General features: G+C 47.0%; 1 protein-coding gene across 1 annotated transcript in view; it reads left to right on the top strand.

The window, feature by feature from the left end:
* Nucleotides 1–1131: 1131 nt before the first annotated feature.
* TRABD2A (TraB domain containing 2A) overlaps nucleotides 1132–18396 on the top strand; it is a 64273-nt gene continuing 47008 nt past the window's right edge. Inside the window, exons 1-2 of the mRNA XM_036748012.1 lie at nucleotides 1132–1278; nucleotides 7047–7607. Coding sequence (XP_036603907.1) covers nucleotides 1132–1278; nucleotides 7047–7607 — 708 coding nt within the window. The remainder of the gene's footprint in view (nucleotides 1279–7046; nucleotides 7608–18396) is intronic.

The following is an 18396-nucleotide window of genomic DNA, read 5'->3' as shown; positions in this document are numbered from 1 at the left end:
CAGACACTTTCTAATTGTGTGACCCTGTTTGCCTCAGTCTCGTCATTTGTAAAATGATCTGGAGAAGGCAATGGCAAACCACCCCAGCATCTCTGCCAAGAAAACCTCAGATAGAGTCACGAAGAGTAACATGATTGAACAACAACCAGGGAAATAAAAGGGTGTCCCTCCCCTAAGTTCTAGAGAACTTAGAATGTGGAAGGGACAGTATCGATCCCCTAACAGGGAAGAGCAAGCGCTTATATTCTCTTACTCTCCTGGCGTCCCTTCCCCCCCCCCCCGCCCCCTCCCCATTTCGTTGTGTGGTGTGTGCATCATATATTTAATGACGTAATTCTTCTTTTAAAGAAAAAAGAGACTTTGAAAGGCCCGTTCTTTTTGTCCATTTCTCTCTCTAGAGGGATCACCGACTTGCACGTGACAGAATCTGCGACTTGTGCAGGACCCTGCGGGAGCCTGGCGAGTGACGGATGCGGGGAGGCAGGAGGGGTTCTGTGCCAGCCCGGCTTGAGTTTAGCTCGCAAGCTTTTGAAAGACAGGATGTTGTCAGACCGATGGCCCTTTTTCTTTACGTTCTACTTTAATGGAGTATGATTGGGAGGGGTGGCAGGGGACTTTGGGGGCTGGGGTGGGGAAGAGTCAGAAAGAGAGGCTCAGAAGCGATGAATGGGGGCCCTCAAACGGTTGGGGCGGACGGGGGAGGGGAGGAAGTTTGGGGAAAAGGGCCTCACGTGGCCAATCGCCGGAGTTTGACTTTGTACCTCCATCCAGAGGCTGCAGTCGGAATTACAAAAAGAAAAAGAGAGCGAGTAAGTGAGGAGAGCGAGGGGAGCGAGGAGGACCCGCGGGCAGAGAGCGACCAGGGCTCCTGGAAGGAGCAGCGAGGTGGCGGCCGCTGCGCCCCTCTCCTCTGCGCCATGGCGGGCTGGGGGCCCCTCCACGGCTCCGCCGCCCCAGCTGGAGCAGCCCCGGCCCAGGCGGAGGAAGAGGACGGGGACTGATTGGCCGCAGAGCCCAGCACCCGCCGCAGCCCCCCAACCGGTCAGTCTCTACCTGACCGCCTTGGGGACGCGCGCAGGGCTCCCGGGAGCCCGTCCTGCGCCCTGCCCTGTCCGCAGCCCCGGAGCCGCTATGGGCCGGATGAGCCCCTGGAACTTGATCCTCCAGACTTTTTTCCTCCTGCCTGCAGCCGGAGCCCAGAGGAGGGGCCCCGCTCCTGGAGACCACTCGCAAGCGGCCCCAGCTCCGGCTGTGGATGCTTGCAAACCCGGGACCCAAGTAAGTGGCCAGGAAAGAGGAGGGGAAAGAGGGAGAAAGGAAGGGCAGAGAAGAAGGGAATAGGGAAAGTGAGGAGGGAAGAGGGGAAGAGGAAGCAGGAGGAGGACAGAGGAGAGGAGGTGGGAGGAGGGAGAAGAGGAGGAAGGATGAAAGTAGAGAAAGAGGGAAGAGAGGAAAAAGGAAGCGAGAGAAGGATCAAGAGAAGGAAGGATGAAAGTAGAAAAGGGGGGAGAGGGGGAAGAGAAAGTGAAGAACAGGGAGAAGCGGAAAGGGTGAAGAGAGAGAATGGAAGGAAAAGAAGAGGAGGGTGAAGACAGAGGAAGGTGGAAGAGAAAGAAGGGAAGAATAAGGGAGGAAGGAGAAGAGAATGGAAGAGAAGGGTGGAAGAGGGGGCAAGAGAGAAAGAAGTAAGAAAAAGATAAGAGAGGAGAGGGGATGAAGGGAACAGAGGGAGAGGAAAAGGGGGAAGAGAAAGGAAGAGAAGGAGGAGGGAAGAGAAGGAGGAGGGTGGAGAGGAGTAGTGAAGAGAGGAAAGAAGAGAGGAGGAGGAAGGAGGAATAGAAGGAAGTAAAGAGGAGGGAGAGTGGGGAGTAGGGAAGAAGGGAAAAGAGTGGGGCGAGGAGGAAGGAAGAAGCGCGACCTGCTTGGGGCGCACGGGGCCGACTCTCCCGGGAAGCACTCTGCCGGGGCTTTCTTCCTTCCCCAAGCGCACCGAAGCGAACGCTTAGTTCTCTGGAAGCGGTCCAAGGCTCGGGGGCGGTCTGGAGCTCCGAGCCGCCCGGCTTGCAGCGATCATTGTTCTGCCAGTTTCACTTGGTTCTGCAGGCCCTCCTCCTCCTCTTCCCCGCCCCCGCGTAGTTCGCGTGCACCTTTACCCAACTTTCCTCCTGGCCCCAGACCCACGAGTCTCAGTTTCCAAGCCTCCCCTGCCCTCCCCCCTGCTCTTTTGGGGTCTGGGGCCGATTTCTCCTGCTGGCCCTGGCTTTCTCCGGCTGGGGCACCTAAGAAGGGTAAGGGGGCTTCTCCGTTGGCCAGGTTCCCGCTCCCCAGGCTTCCTCCCCTTGCTGGCGGCAGGGAGCCCCCGGCCCCGGGCGGTGCTCTGAGCCGTGACTTCCCCCGTGGTGATGGGCGCCTTTGATCTCGGCTGCCTGCTGAGCCCAGTTCTTTTCAGGAGAGGGGGAAGGGGTAGGAGAGCCTGGGGCACTCGAGAGTGAGCAGGAGAGCAGCAGGAAGGGCTGGGAGGTGCTGGGCTTGGGGAGAGGGGTGTGAGTGTGTGCAGAGAGGACTATGTAGGGCTAGCTTCTGCCTCTGCCCCCCCTCCCCCTTTCTTTTCTATCTCTGGGCTCTCTTCTTTCTGGTTATTCATTTCTAAGACAGTTCTCTAGCCAGGGATGGATCGGGCCTCTTACAACCTGTAAACATCTCAGCCCCAGTCGGTGCAATTTTCCTCCTGTGCAGTGTCCTCCAATGAGAAAAGGGACCTTAGAAATCCTTGGGTTGGGCCCCTGGGATTGTGTCCCAGAGAAGCCAAACAAGAAAGCTCCAGGAGGACCCCAGAGGGCATCTGGCCCAACCTCCTTCCTCTTCCAAGCGATAGAGCCCAGAGAAGAGACACAAATACTTTGGTGCAAGTCTTCACAGGCACCTTGAGACTAGATTCAAACCCAGGGCCACTGACTCTGGAGGTTGGAGCATGGGCACACAGGTGGTGAGTGAGTGGTGGGGTTTGGGAAGGAGCCCGAAGGTAAGTAGGTAGGAGGCTGAAAACTTCATCATTGCAGACGGAGATCCAATCTAGTCCAATCCTGTCATCATCCAGAGTTTCTTCCTGTGAGTCTCAGGAAGATGAAGTCATTCGCTCAAGATCACACAGATAGCAACCACCCCAGGCTCATTTGAACCCAGGTCCCCTGACTTCTGAGCCGCTGCTCTTTTCACAGGACCACACATAAGAGGAGTCTTCCTGCTAAGGAGTGGGGTGCAGCCTGGGAAAGATGCTGGGTCCAGAAACAGGGGGCTGGGTTCAAAGCTTATCAGCCACATGACCTTGGTCTTGAGTCATTTACTTGGGGCTTTAGATTTCTCAGTCAGCACACTAGCTGCTTAGGACTCTGCCATGATGTATTTAGGCCAGCTAGCTCCATACCGGGATGGAGGCGGAGGGCTTCAGCCCCAAATTTAAACAATGCCTTAGAACAGTTATTTGAGGAAGGGGCTGGAGGAGGCCTGGGTGGGCAGGGGAATGGTTGGCCTGCTCTCCAGGTGACCTTCCTGCCTCTTGCAGCAGCCTGTTGACCAGATCCCAGCTCAGAATCCCCTTTGGTGATGCTTTCCCTTGAGCTGCCTGGCAAGTTTCTACATTCAGCCTCACTGTTAATTTTATTCATAAGTTTTATAAGTAGAATGGAAAACAGAGGGAGGGGATCGGGTTTTTGCTGTACCCCTGGGGACTGGAAAGGGGGGCCCAGTGGAAATGTTGATCTACTTTGTGGTCAAGCTACATTCTTATCTTTGTTGCTGTGGGAGAGGGAGGGAGGGAGGGAGGGAGAGTGTATGTGGCTAGAGAACCTAGGAGAAAGCTGGACCCAAGAGCAGGGCATAGATAGGGAGGCGGGATAGGGAGACAGAGGATGAAGCCAACCATTACTGACTTGGGCTAGACTTGGGCTTTGGTCATTGGACAGATCTCTGTGCCAGGCAGGTTTTGTTGTTTCTGATCAACTCCATGCAATACAGATGAGCAGGAGAAGCGGCAGAGGAGGCTTGAGAGAGGGCCGGGCCGGCAGCTAGGTGGGGCGGTAGAGTAGCTGGAGTAATGGACTTGTCAGGAAGATCAGGGTTTGAATCCTAGCCCTGGGGAAGCCTCAGCCTCCCCATTTGCAAGATGGGAATAATAACAGTGCCTACCCCTTGGGGACATTGTAAGGACCAAAATGAGAGAATATAGGTAAAGTGCTTTGCAGTCCTTGAAGTGGTGTGGACATGTGAGCCGCTGTTCCGATTAGGATGGGCTTCTTATCTTTTTTGATGAGGTTCAGATAGTCCTGGTATGGCCCCATGGCGTCTAATTTCTTGTCATTGAATGTTCCACAGACATGCCCATGTGGTTAAAATAACTGCTTTTTGTAGCTGAAGAAAGGTGTTAGGATGTCCGCTTATTCACCGTAAGCTGCTAGGAACCATTCTTGGGATGATAATGAAAGCAGCCACAGAGCCACAGTGACAATACTAGCTGGCATTTTACAGCACCAGACACTATGCTACATGCTTCACAAACACCTTGTCTGATCCTTATCATCCCCATTTTACAGAGGAGGAAACGGAAACAAACAAGTCATATGATTTGCCCAGGGTCACACAGCTAGTGTGTGTATGAAGGCAGATTTGAACTCAGGTCTTCTTGAAACCAGGCCTGGTGCTTGTGATGCAGTTTTGAGGGGTTCAGGGGCCTCTCAAGGACTGGAGAGCAGGACAGGGTCATCTGGAAAGAATTCACAGACTCGAACGTTTTTTGAGTCAAATTGGCAAAGGTTTATTTTTACACTTTTCAGTGGCAAAAATTCTTGAGGAACCTGTGAACGTAGAGGGGTAAAGTTAAAGTTTATATAGGATAAGCTGTACTAAAACATGTGCCAAGTATGCTAACTGGGTGATTCAGGGTGGGATTAGGGAGTGGTTAAGGAGTGTTCAATTTTTAAAAGAATGTTCGCTTTTTGTATCTGCTGTGCAGGCATTTTACCCATAATTCATGAGGAAAAGCCCAAGGGGGAGGGGCCAGCAGGTGTGCTTTTTAGGTGTTCTGCATCACTAAGTTAACTAGCAGTCAGGGCCCACTGAGGATTGCCCAGTCTGTCACCCATCAATGTTTTGTTTGACAAGATAGATGTAGAGAGTATACATACATCTTAAGACTAGGATACACATAATGAGGAGTCCAGGATGCATATAATGAGGTAGAAGTTGATATAGATAGCCCAGTGCATACTGAATATCTTTATGAGCCAGTACAAAGCAAGTTCAAACTAATAATTCCTACAGGTGAGGTTTGTTACTATACCAGGGAGAGAGAGAAGTGTTTTGCTGGAGCCCCCTCATGACTAATTGATAGGCATAGTGTCCTTGGGCTGGGCAGAAACTGCCAGGGATAATGTTTTGAGGCCAGGGAGAAATGTGATCTTGGAATTGGGGTCTGAGCACAAGCAGCCAAGCACCCCACCACTTGCTCTATCCACTGGACCACTTGGCTGTCTAGATGTCCTAGCTGGACAAGTCTAGGAGCAGACAGGACAATAACTGAGCATGTCCAAAATGAAACTCATTATCTTTCCCCCCAAACTCTCCCCTCTTCTTAGTTGTTGTTGTTAAGTCATATCTGACTCTTTGTGATCCCACTTGGGGTTTTCTTGGCAAAGATCCTGGAGTGGTTTGCCATTTCCATCTCCAGCTCATTTAACAGATAAGGAAACTGAGGCAAACAGAGTTAAGTGACTTGCCCAGGGTCGCACAGCTAGGAAGTGTGTGAGGCAGTTTTGAACTTGGGTCTTCCTTTTCTTACCTTCTTTTTTATTGCTGAGGGCACCATCATGTTCCCAATCCACCTGCTCCCCATGTAGGGTGCCATCCCTGACTCTGCCTTCTTTCTCATCCTGTCATAGCCAATCTGTTACAAGTTCTGTGGATCCCACCTTCCCAGTATCTCTTGTATACCTCCACCCCTTCTCTCCTCTGAAGCTGTCACCACACTGGTGCAGGTTGTCATCACCTCCGGCCTGACTATTGCAGTGGCCTTCTGCTCAACCTCTCTCAACTGTTACCTGGCTCCAGTCCATCCTTTGCTCATCTGTCGGCATCATCTTCGGAAAGCAAAGGTCCGACCATGCCACCTACCTCTTCAATAAATCCCAGTTGATCCCTCTTACCTCAAGGATCAAGTTAAAATCCTCTGTTTGGTTTTTAAACTCTTCATATCTTGACCCTTGCTACCTTCTCAGTCTCCTTACACTATACTTACTCCAGTGATACTGGCCAAGCTTCGATTTCTTGTATGAGGCCCTCCATCTCCAACTCTGAATTTTCACTGGCTGTTCCTCATACCTGGAATTCATTTCTTATCACTGCCTCCTGGTTTCTCTGATTTCCTTCAATTCCTGGCTAAAATCCCACCTTCTGCAATAATCCTTTCTTGGTTCTCATTAATGTTAGTGCCTTCCCTCAGATGATCATCTCTGAATTGTCTTGTTTGTACATAGCTGCCTACGTATTGTTTCCTTCATTAGACTGTGAGATCCTTGTCAGTGAGGACTGTCTTTTGCCTTTCTTTGTATTCCTGAAACTTAGAATTGCCTCAGTTCCTCATCTGTAAAAATGAGCCGGAGAAGGAAATGGCAAACCACTCCAGCGTCTTTGCCAAGAAAACCCCAAATGGGGTCATGAGGAGTCAGACACAGCTGGGAATGACTGAACAACAAAGAAGTCTTGCACAGCTCCCTTTATTTTTCTCTCAGTTTGCTCATCAATAAAATGGGGGCCACGGTAGCCCATTCTTCCCTGGGCTGTTGGATTTGATGAGGTAATGTATGTGGAGCACTTTGAAAACCTTAAAGCACTAGATTATGTCCGGTATAATTATCGTGTTCATCCCATTTGTGTCTGCTTCACACTTCTTGTTTATTTTTCATTTTTGTTTTTGTTTACATGTAGTTTCAAGTGTCAACTCTCCCCATTGTTGGTGCTGTCTATTGACTTTCCCTGTTGCTCTTGCCTTTTAGCAAACTGAGTTGAACTCTTTCTTATGGACTATCAAGAGAGACCCCCCATCCTACTTTTTTGGCACCATTCATGTGCCATACACGAGGGTCTGGGATTTCATTCCCGAGAACTCCAAGGCGGCCTTCCAGCAGAGCAGCATTGTCTACTTCGAGCTGGACCTCACGGACCCTTACACTATCTCTGCCCTCACCAGCTGCCAGCTGTTGCCACAGGGCGAGAACCTCCAGGATGTGCTTCCCCAGGACATCTACTGCCGACTCAAGCGCCACCTGGACTATGTGAAGCTGATGATGCCCTCATGGATGACTCCAGATCAGCGAGGGAAGGGCCTCTATGCCGATTACCTTTTCAATGCCATCGCGGGGAATTGGGAGAGGAAGAGACCTGTGTGGGTGATGCTGATGGTGAATTCTCTGACCGAAGTGGACATTAAGTCCCGAGGGGTGCCAGTGTTAGATCTATACCTTGCCCAGGAGGCTGAGCGCCTCAGGAAACGGACTGGGGCAGTGGAAAAAGTAGAAGAACAGTGTCACCCTCTGAATGGGCTCAACTTTTCTCAGGTAAGAATTGTTCTGGTGTGAAATAATATTTGGCATTGACTCTAAGATTTAATATTGAGGTAAAATACAGCCAAGTCCTAATTAGTGCAAATAATGAATCTCTGAAGTAGTCACATGTATTTGAATTTTCACTCTTGCAGTCAGAATTATGTGAAGTGTGGTAATTAGTTTCAGGCCAACATACAGTGCTGTATAACAATTGGTGTATGCGTATATAGTGTATATGGATGCATATATGCATATAGGGGCAGATATGAGACCTGTCCTTTCATGGGTATGGAGGACCTGTAGGTGAGGAAGCTCCTGCCACCCATGTAGCTTGGCACCTTCTTTGCCACTTATGTCTTAGAGAACTGTCTAGAACAGAGGGAGGCTAAGCGATTTGTCCATGGATTCACAGCTGGGATGTATCAGAGGCCGTATGTGAACTCAGGTCTTTCTATCTTTGAGGCCACCTCTCTGTGCACCATATCACACAACTTCTCACATGGTTATGTGTCTCTGTGTGTATGTATATATGTATAGTTTATTGGATAAAAAGCAAATCTAGGGGGCGGAGCCAAGATGGGGGCTGGAAAGCAGGGACTTGCTTAAACTCTTCTCCAAATCCCTGCAAAAACCTGTAAAAAATGGCTCTGAACAAATTCTAGAGCTGTGGAACCCATGAAATAGCAGAGGAAAGCAGGTCTCCAGCCCAGGAGAGCCTGGATGTTCTCTGGGAAGGGTCTATCGCATGGTGCTGGGAGCGGAGCACAGCCCAGCATGGGCCATGCCAGGACCAACCAGACTAGGAGTCAGTTGGCTGGAACAGGCCTTAGGGCCATGAATCATTGAGCTGTGGTAGTTACCAGACTTCTCAACCCACAAGTGCCAAAGACCAGGGAGCAGGTTAGTAGGAAAACTGCTGGATAGGGGTGACAGCTCCGGGGGTGGCAGAGGTGGCACGATGGTGGCAGCAGCAGCAGCAGGAAGCTCTTGCAGCTGCTTCTAGAGCTCCAGCATCGACTGCTTCCAGAGTCCATGGCTCACACGGTGGGAGGAATCAGAGCAAGAGTGCAGGGAGCGCTTTGCTGGTGCAGAGGCTTAGCCCTGCTTGGATCTGGGTCACTGTTCGAATTGGCGGTTCTTGCAGGAGGAGAAGTGCTGCTGTGGCAGAGCCCGCGGCGACGGTGGGGTAGAAGAGCTCTGAAAATAGCAGTCCTCGGACCCTAAAGCTTGGGACAAAGTCTTCTCTACTCTACAAGCACTCATGCCCTGACAAAAGCCCAAGGGTCAAGTAGTTGGCTGGGAACATGAACAGGCAGCAAAAACGAACTCAGACTCAAACTCAAACTCTAGATTCCTTTTTTGGTGACAAAGAAGATCAAAACATACAGCCAGAAGAAGTCAAAAAAGTCAAAGAGCCTACATCAAAAGCCTCCAAGAAAAATATGAATTGGTCTGAGGCCATGGAAGAACTCAAAAAGGATTTGGAAAAGCAAGTAAGAGAAGTAGAGGAAAAATTGGGAAGAGAAATGATAGTGGTGCAAGAAAACCATGAAAAGCAAGTCAACGACTTGCTAAAGGAGACCCAAAAATACTGAAGAAAATAACACCTTAAAAAAATAGACTAACCCAAATGTCAAAAGAGCTCCAAAAAGTCACTGAGGAGAAGAATGCCTTGAAAGGCAGAATTAGCCAAATGGAAAAGGAGGTCCAAAAGACCACTGAAGAAAATACCACTTTAAAAATTGGATTGGAGCAAGTGGAAGCTAGTGACTTTATGAGAAATCAAGATATTATAAAACAAAACCAAGGGAATAAAAAATTGAAGACAATGTGAATTATCTCATTGGAAAAACCACTGACATGGAGAATAGATCCAGGAGAGATAATTTAAAAATTATTGGACTATCTGAAAGCCATGATCAAAAAAAGAGCCTAGACATCATCTTTCAAGAAATTATCAAGGAAAACAGCCCTGATATTCTAGAGCCAGAGGGTAAAATAGAAATGGAAAGAATCCACTGATCGCCTCTTGAAAAAGATCCCCAAAAGAAAACTCCTAGGAATACTGTCGCCAAATTCCAGAGTTCCCAGGTCAAAGAGAAAATACTGCAAGCAGCCAGAAAGAAACAATTTGAGTATTGTGGAAACATAATCAGGATAATACAAGATCTAGCAGCTTCTACATTAAAGGATCAGAATGTAATATTTGGAGGTCAAAGGAGCTAGGATTAAAACCAAGAATCACCTACCCAGCAAAACTGAGTATCATGCTCCAAGGTAAAATATGGATTTTTAATAAAATAGGGGACTTTCAAGCTTTCTCAATGAAAAGACCAGAGCTGAATAGAAAATTTGACTGTCAAACACAAGAATCAAGAGAAGCATGAAAAGGTAAACAAGAAAGAGAAATCATAAGGGACTTACTAAACTTGAACTGTTTTGTTTACATTTCTACATGGAAAGATGATGTGCGTAATTCATGAGACTTTTCTCATTATTAGGGTAGTTGAAGGGAATTTATATAGACAGAGGGCATAGGGTGAGTTGAATATGGAGGGATAATATCTAAAAAAAATGAAATAAAATTGAGGGGTGAGAGAAGAATATATTGAGAGAGGGAGAAAGGGAGAGATAGAATGGGATAAATTATCTCACATAAAAGTGGTATGAAAAAGCAGTTCTGTTGGAAGGAAAGAAGGGGCAGGTGAGGGGGAATGAGAGTCAAATCATCAGATTTGACTTGAGGAGGGAATAACATACACACTCAATTGGGTATCTTACCCCACAGGAAAGTAGGGGGAAGGGAATATAAAGGGGGGATGATAGAAGGGAGGGCAGATAGATGGAGGAGGTAATCAAAAGCCAACACTTTTGAAAAGGGACAGGGTCAAGGGAGAAAATTGAATAAAGGGGTACAGGATAGGAGGAAGCAAAATATAGTTAGTCTTTCACAACATGATTATTGTAGACTTGTTTTGCGTAATGGTACATGTGTGGCCTAGGTTGAATTGCTTGCCTTCCTAGGGAGGGTGGGTAGGAAAGGAAGAGGGGAGAGAATTCAGAACTCAAAATTTTAAAAGCAGATGCTCAACTGGGAAATAAGATATATAGGGAATGGGGCATAGAAATCTATCCTGCCCTACAAGAAAGTACGGGGACAGGGAATGGGGAGGGAGTGGGGTGACAGAAGGGAGGGCTGATTGGGGAACGGGGCAATCAGAATATATGCCGTCTTGGAGTGGGGGGAGGGTAGAAATGGAGAGAAAATTTGTAACTCAAAATATTGTGGAAATCAATGTTGAAAACTAAAATATTGAGTAATAAAATATGAAAAAATAAATATCATTAAAAGACCTAAACAAGAAATCAGAATGAGTTTAAAGATACCATAGATAAAAAATAAAAAAGAAGCAAATCTAGTCCAAATGCCATCCTTCCTGAATGGTAGAGTTCAGGATACTTCAAACTAAGCTAATATATCAGGTTTATCTGGGGCTCTCACTAGTATAGGGTCAGTGGGGCCTTGCCCAAGGTACAGACATGATACAGACAGCTAATTTCCCCCGATTTCCAGGGGTCTCCACCCCTGGCTACCGATGCCATTGTCTCTTTGTCATGGATCCCCTACCTCGGGCCACCATCTACCCTAGCCACTGCGGGGAGGGAAGGTTAGAATTCTTTGGTGATGGGTTTCCCCTTGGCATGACTGTACCCATGGTGGGTACTGGTTTCTGTGCCATCCTGCCCTTCCCTCCTACCTTCCCTTCCTATTACCACCTTCTCTCCTCCCAACCGGACCACTTTTTGCACTATGATGGAGTCCTGCGTCCTTCAACTGAATTTCCCTCGGTTACAGTCGGGCTGTTATGGCTCTGGGCTTATTATGTTCTGTCCCCTGAAATATAATATTGTGTCTTCTGCAGTATAATAGTACAGATTTCCTTTTCTTGATATGCCCGAGGGGTGGTTAGTGTTTTCAGCTAATGGGAATCAGATCCTGTGATTTCATCGGTATAAAGAACTCCCAGGTGAGGATACTTCCTCCACTATCACAGGTTGGTACCTTCTCTGCAGTGTGTAGCCTTAGAGAGCTGCCTCCAGTGTTGAGAGGCTGTTACTTTCCCAGGATCATACAGTCAGTGGGTGTCACTGGCAGTGCTTGAACCCAGGTCTTACTGACTTCAAGGCTTGCTCTTTATCCACTATGCCTCCCCCCAACCCCCAGGCAATTGGGGTTAAGTGACTTGCCCAGGGTCACACAGCTAGTAAGTATCTAAGGCAGGATTTGAATTCGGGTCTTTCGGACTCTCAAGTCCAGCATTCTTACTCACTGTACCACCTAGCTACCGTTTTTGGGATATCCTCCCGGCATCTCCAACTCAATATCCTTTCCTCCTAACCCTCTACTTCTCCCAGCTCTCATATTGTTATTGATGGAATGACGACCCCCTAGTTACTCAGGCTCACAAGCTGGGTGTCATCCTTCCCTCCGTCACCCCACATAGCCCATCCATTTCCAAATCTTGTCTTTCAAGATCTTTCTCCTAGGTGCCCTCCTCTCCACTTGCGTCACCATTACTGTAGTTCAGGCCCTTACCACCCACCGCTTGTTTGGTGATGCAGTAGCCTACTGTGTGTTCTCCTTGCCTCAGCCCTCCTCATTCCAATCTAGCCTTGACTTAGCTGCCAACCTGATTGTCTGACCATGTTGTGCCCTGACTATTAAAGCCCTGTGGCTCCCTATTATCTCCAGGATCAAGTACAGAGCCTTCCTTTTGTCTTTCAAAGACTTTCACAACCTGGTTGCTTCCTGTCTTTCTAGGATGCTTAATGTTTTACTCCCATATACTCTATGCTTCAGCGACACTGGCCTACTTCTCATTCCTTGTCCTTGACCCTCCATGTCCCATTTCTGTGCCTTTGTCCTGGTGGTCCTCCATCCCTACAGTGCTTTCTTTTCTCATCAGTGTTTCTGGGTTTTCCTGTCTTCTTTTAAGACTCAGCCCAACTGCTGCTCAACATACACCCTGAGGAAGTTACTGGAGAGAAGCCCCATAAGCTGAAATGTTTTTAGCAGCCCTATTCGTCATAGCCAACAGCTGGAAACAAAGTAGATGCCCATCAGCTGGGGAGTGGCCAAACAAGAAGTGGTTCATGAATGTCATGGAACCTGATGGTGCTAGAAGAAATGGTGACCATGATGGGAGTGAAGTGAGCAAAGCCAAGAAAATGACGTATGCAATGACAGCACCAATGTGAATACAAAGAACCAGAGCCATGGAAAAATAAAAAATGGAGGTTGCGAATTATAAAAAAAACCAAGGTGGGCCCTAAAAAAGACATAGGAGGAGATACTTTCTCCCCACTCCTTTGTAGAGGTTGGGGGCCCATGGGTGTGGAGCACTACATACAGTGTCAGGTTTTTGTTTTTTTGTTTTTGGTATATTGAGAAAGTTTGTCTAAATTTTTAAAACTTTTTCCTTCATTTCTTTTAAAAAATTCTCTGTTACAAAGGATGGCTCTCTGTGAGGGGAAGGAGGGGGATACAGGGGAAATCTAGGTGACGTTAAAACAAAGGTGCTAATAAATGTCTAAGGAAAAGATAAGTCAAATCCCCCCCACCCCCGCCCCAGCCTAGCAGAGGCCGTTTTCTGGTTCTTTCTCATTCTATGGCTGTCAGAGAAGCACTAATGCTTCACATCTGGGCTCCCTTTCTATCACCACAGGCCAGGTGCACCTCTTTCTCTGGTTCCATGTGTTCTTGAGGATGGCTGTCATCCTCCCCTTTGTGGGTGGGTCATCACTAATGTGCTACTCATGCCCACCTCCTTGCCTCACTCAGAGGAACGACCTGATTTGCTGCACAGGAGAGCAGCTCAGCCCCTCCATAGCCAAGTGACTGGGAAGGACAAATGCTGCACTTACTCCTTGTGGCAAGGGAGGCTTCGCCCCTTTTCTCAGTAACTGGAGTTCTTGTGTGGATAAGAAGTAAGGCAACAACATGCCTTTTCCCTAACTCAGAGAATTTCTACCTCCTTGCCTCAATTAGTGCCCAAGGTTTGTTTCCCTGTGGTTTAGAGAGAAAAACATTTTTCACTAGTAAAGCGAGATTATTTTTATTTTACTTTAATGTGAAACAAACTTCACCGATTTTTCTCTCCTTGAGAAGAGCTTGGATAACCTCTCTCTGTCTTCGTCTCTCTGTTTCTCTCTGTGTCTCTCTGTCTCTTTCTCTGTGGCTCTGTCTCTCTCTCTTTCTCTCTTCCTTTTCATTTCTTTTTTTTTTGAGCTTTGTTTTTACACCACTTTTATTTCCTGACAAAAATAAAGAAAAGTAGTTAAATAAAACAGTGGGTTTGACTGGTAGTCCATGTAACATTCCATCCCTGTAGTCTACCACCTTGCTGCCAAAAGGAGGGAAGTGTGTTTCATTGTAAGTCACCTGAAACAGAAGTTAGATACAAGATAATAAGCTGGATCCTGGTGTCTTTCTATGTTGTTTTCACACATTGTGTTTACTTTGTATATTGTTCTTGGGTTCTTCCTTCTTCCCTGTGAATCAGTTTATAGAAGGCGGGGCAGAATAGTATGGTAGAAAGCTTGCTGGCTTTGTAGTCAAAGGATCTAGGCTCAGATTCTGGGTTGGCCATTTGTGTGACCTGTGCAGCTGGGTGGTGCAGTGGATAGAGCACCAGACCTGGATTCAGAAAAACCCCTCTTCTTGAGTTCAGATCCCACCTCAGACACTTACTAGCTGTGTCAACCTTGGCCAAGTCACTTAACCCTGTTGACCTCAGTTTCTTCAACTGTAAAAAGAGCTAGAGAAGGAAATGGCAAAGCGCTCCAGTATCACTGCAAAGAAAATCCCAAATGGGGTCACAGAGAGTGGGACGTGACTGAAACGATTTTTGTGATCTTGGGCTCACTTTTCCACTTTGAGCCTCTCAGTTTCTTAATCTGTAAAGTGCAAGGGTAGGCCTAGATGAAGTCTGTCTCTAAACCTGTGGTTTTATGGCTCTGTAGGTTTCTCTGAATTCCTTACATTTGTTGCTTATATTATATTTCTTATATTTGTTACTTTTTATGGCGTGATTCAGTGACGGTCCCAGCCTCAGGGTCTCTTCAGAGCCATCTTCATGCAGCCCGAGTTTCCTTCTGCCCCCTCCCCCATTCTCACTCCAGTAACGGTGATCAAATCAATGCTAATGTTTGCCCTTGAAACTCCGTTCTAACTTCCTCTTCTCAAATATTCCTCCTTATATGTATTGTCTTCTCTTATTAGACTGTAAGCCCCTTGTAGGCAGGGGCTGGCTTGCTTGCATATATTTGCATCCCTAAGCGCTTAATAAATGCGCATTCATTCACACAACACCAGTTTACTCAGTCTGTTTCCTAATCAGTGATCACCCAATTTGATCTGATTTTCGTGCCCTTCTTGGCCAGTGTTTCCGGCATACAGAGCGCTGCTGTGAATATTTTGGTACATCTGAGACCTTTCTTTCTGTTATTTACCTCCTCGGGATGTATACGTGCCCAAGAAGGGCCTGACTGCGTCAAAAGTTGACCCCTTCCCTTTCCTCTGTATCTTGAATGAAAAGCTGTCAGTGTTTCAGGATTGGGTATGTGTGAGAGTGTGTGAGGAGGAACGAGGCTCTTTACCCCGGGGCTCGTGGGAGTCCCAGGTGGATGTTGGGCGCATTCTAGGCATGGGCACAGGACTCACTTCTTTATCTCATATACATGCCTCTGCTGACCTTTTTGCTTAGTCCCAGGGTTTACTCCTGGCCTCCTGAATAAAAATTATAACAATACGTATAGCCAGCATATATAGCACTTTGGTATTTACAAAGCACTTTATAGATATGATCTGAATAATAATAATGTGGATTACCCAATAATAAAGGGAACACGCATCTCCTGGAGTGGGTCTGGGAAGGGGATGAAGGGCCCTGTTGCACATCTCATTGAAGGGGCCCTGACCCTGACCTTGGGGGACGGATTGGAATCCCAGGGGTGGGGAACCTTTGGCCTCGAGGTCACATGTGGCCTCAGGCCACAGGTTCCCTATCCCTAGATTGGACAGTGGTTAACCTGAGGTTTTTATCTACAAAGAAATAGAAGGTAATTTCTGAGGGAGAGGGTGCTGATAACTCCAAGCTTGAGGACAAGGATAGCTTCATTTTGGCTTCACACCCCAGGGCCTCACCCGATGCTTGGCACTCATTGGATGTTTGTTGGTTAATCATAGGAAACCACAAAGGACTAGTGTTGGAGGGAGCAGCTAGACTGTGCCTGAGGGAAAGGTAGGGATTCCAGGTGGCAGAGGTGAGGAGGGAGAGCCCTCTGGACATGAGGGGACAACCTGTATAAAACACCTGAGGCAGGACATGAAATCCCCATCCAGGCTCTGGCAGAAACCCACTTGTGTCCTAAAGGCTAGTTGAAATGTCAGACTGTAGACTTTCTCCCATCCATATGCTACAAGGCCTGGACTAGAGTGGCTTAGGAACTGCTGGGCAAGGGCAGAGTCCCCAGGAGCTGGAGATGCCCTCAGGTCAGCTGGCTTAGGAGAGCTCTGTAACCGTAGGCACTGAAGTGGTTGTGGTTCGTTCTGGGGTGGATGCTCTTGGCTTTTCGGAGGTGGCCTCTCACTCTTGTCATCTGGAACCCATTGCCCTCAAGGTTGGAGTCCCAGGACCCAAGGTTCTTACCACTAGATGCCCTTCCTCAGCAGAGCAGACTGGGCCCAGGGATTGCTTTAAGGCTAAGAGAAACCTGGCCTGTTGGATTTACAGTAGATGGCTATACATCAAGGTTTCATTTATTATGGAATATTCCTGCCAACGGATGACATTAGCATTTAGAGCTTCCTCCCAGGTAGCTTGTGATACTCTCTGGAGCAGGGTCTTTTAATCTTTGTGGGTCATGGGGCTCTCTGGCAGCTTGCTGAAGCCAATGGATCCCTTCCCAGAATAATGTCTTTTCTTTTTTTAAAAAAATTAATTAACTTATTTTTAGTTTACAACATTCAGTTCCACAAACTTTTGGGTTTTAAATTTTCTCCCCCTCCCTTCCCTCCCCCTTCCCAAGGTGGCATACAATCTGACATAGGCTCTACATATACATTCATATTAAATGTATTTTCACATTAGTCATGTAAGGAAGAATTATAACCAATGGAAAGAACCCCGAGAAAGAAGAAACAAAAAACAACAAAAAAGAGAGAGAGCCAATAGTTTGCTTCCATCTGTATTCAGACTCCGTAATTTTTTCTCTGGATGTGGATAGCATTTTCCATCATGAGCCTTTTGGAGCTATCTTAGAACCTTGCATTGCTGAGAAGAGTCAAGTCTATCAAAGTTAGTCATCGCACAATGTAGCTGCAACTGTATAGTGTTCTTCTGGTTCTGCTCCCCTCACTCAGCATCAGTTCACATATGTCTTTCCAGGTTTTTCTGAAGTCCACCTGTTCATCATTTCTAATAGTACAGTAGTATTCCATTACAATCATATACCACAACTTGCTCGGCCATTCACCAATTAATGGGCATCCCCTCAATTTCCAATTCTTTGCCACCTCAAAAAGAGCCGCTGTAAATCTTTTTGTACATGTGGGTCCTTTTCCATTTGTATGATCTCTTTGGGAGATCCTTAGAAGTGGTATTGCTGGGTCAAAGGTATGCACATTTTTATAGTCCTTTGGGCATAGTTCCAAATTGCTCTCCAAAGTGGTTGGATCAGTTCACAACTCCACCAACAATGCATTGGCAGAACAATGTCTTTTCAATGCATAAATTGAAATACAGAGGATTATAAGGGAAACCAATTCTACTGAAATGCATTTATCAAAATATTTATTTTTTTAAATTCATGGGCCCCAAGCCAAAGATCTGCATGCTAAAGTATGGCAGAAGGTTTCACATTTGGCTTTCCTTGCCCCGCCCCCCTTTTCTGGCATATACATCCAGAGTTTTTAAAAAAAAAGTTTCTAGATTGTTTTATTTTATAGCATAGTCCTTGAAACTAGAAAAGTAGAAAGGCATGATTTGCAAAGATGGAACCTCATACCTTCATTGAAGTCTTTAATAAAAATTATCAAATGGAAAGGGGCCAAGGTGGGATTTGGGCCATGGCACACTAGGGAGAAGAGAGCCCGTATCTTGTTAGGGCTTTTTGTTTTGCTTTGAGGCTGGAGCTTAGGGTTATAGATTGAGAGTGGGAAGGGATATCAATCCCAACATTGCCCTCGTACCCATTTTAGAGTTGAGGAAACAGACTCACGGGGGCACCTGCTTTGCCTAAGATCACTCAGATACTAAATGGCAAAGTCTGGATTTGAACCAAGGACCTCTGTTTACAAAGATGGTAATTGGCTTTCCTCTAGGATTAAAGACTGGGCAAAATTTGCGAGACCGGTTTTGCTTTTTGCCTTGTGGGATCCTTATCAACTTGGCTTTTTTTTTTTTTTGAACTTTAAGGTCTGCAAGAGAGGGGCAGTGTGGTCTGATGGGTGGAGAGCAAGCTATGGAATCAGAAAGACTTGGGATCAGTCCCATTTCTCTCTTGTACTCATGTGACCCTGAGAAGTCCACTTATTTCTTCAGTACTTCAGGCAACTTCGAGTATTGAGGCATTGCGCAAGCGCTAGGTGGTAGAGGGATTTCTCTTACCTGGAGTTTTCTATATCATTGAAATCATAGATCCCATTAAAAGATGGTTTGTGAGATTGCTTTACCTACATCATGTAATTTGAGCCTCCCAGTAACCTTGTATTGGGGAGGTGTCACGGTCAGGTATGCAG

Source organism: Trichosurus vulpecula, chromosome 3, assembly GCF_011100635.1.
Source record: "Trichosurus vulpecula isolate mTriVul1 chromosome 3, mTriVul1.pri, whole genome shotgun sequence".
In the NCBI taxonomy this organism is placed as follows: Eukaryota; Metazoa; Chordata; class Mammalia; order Diprotodontia; family Phalangeridae; genus Trichosurus; species Trichosurus vulpecula.
The sequence above is the reverse complement of the archived record's forward strand: the minus strand, read 5'-3'. Positions and strand labels throughout refer to the sequence as shown.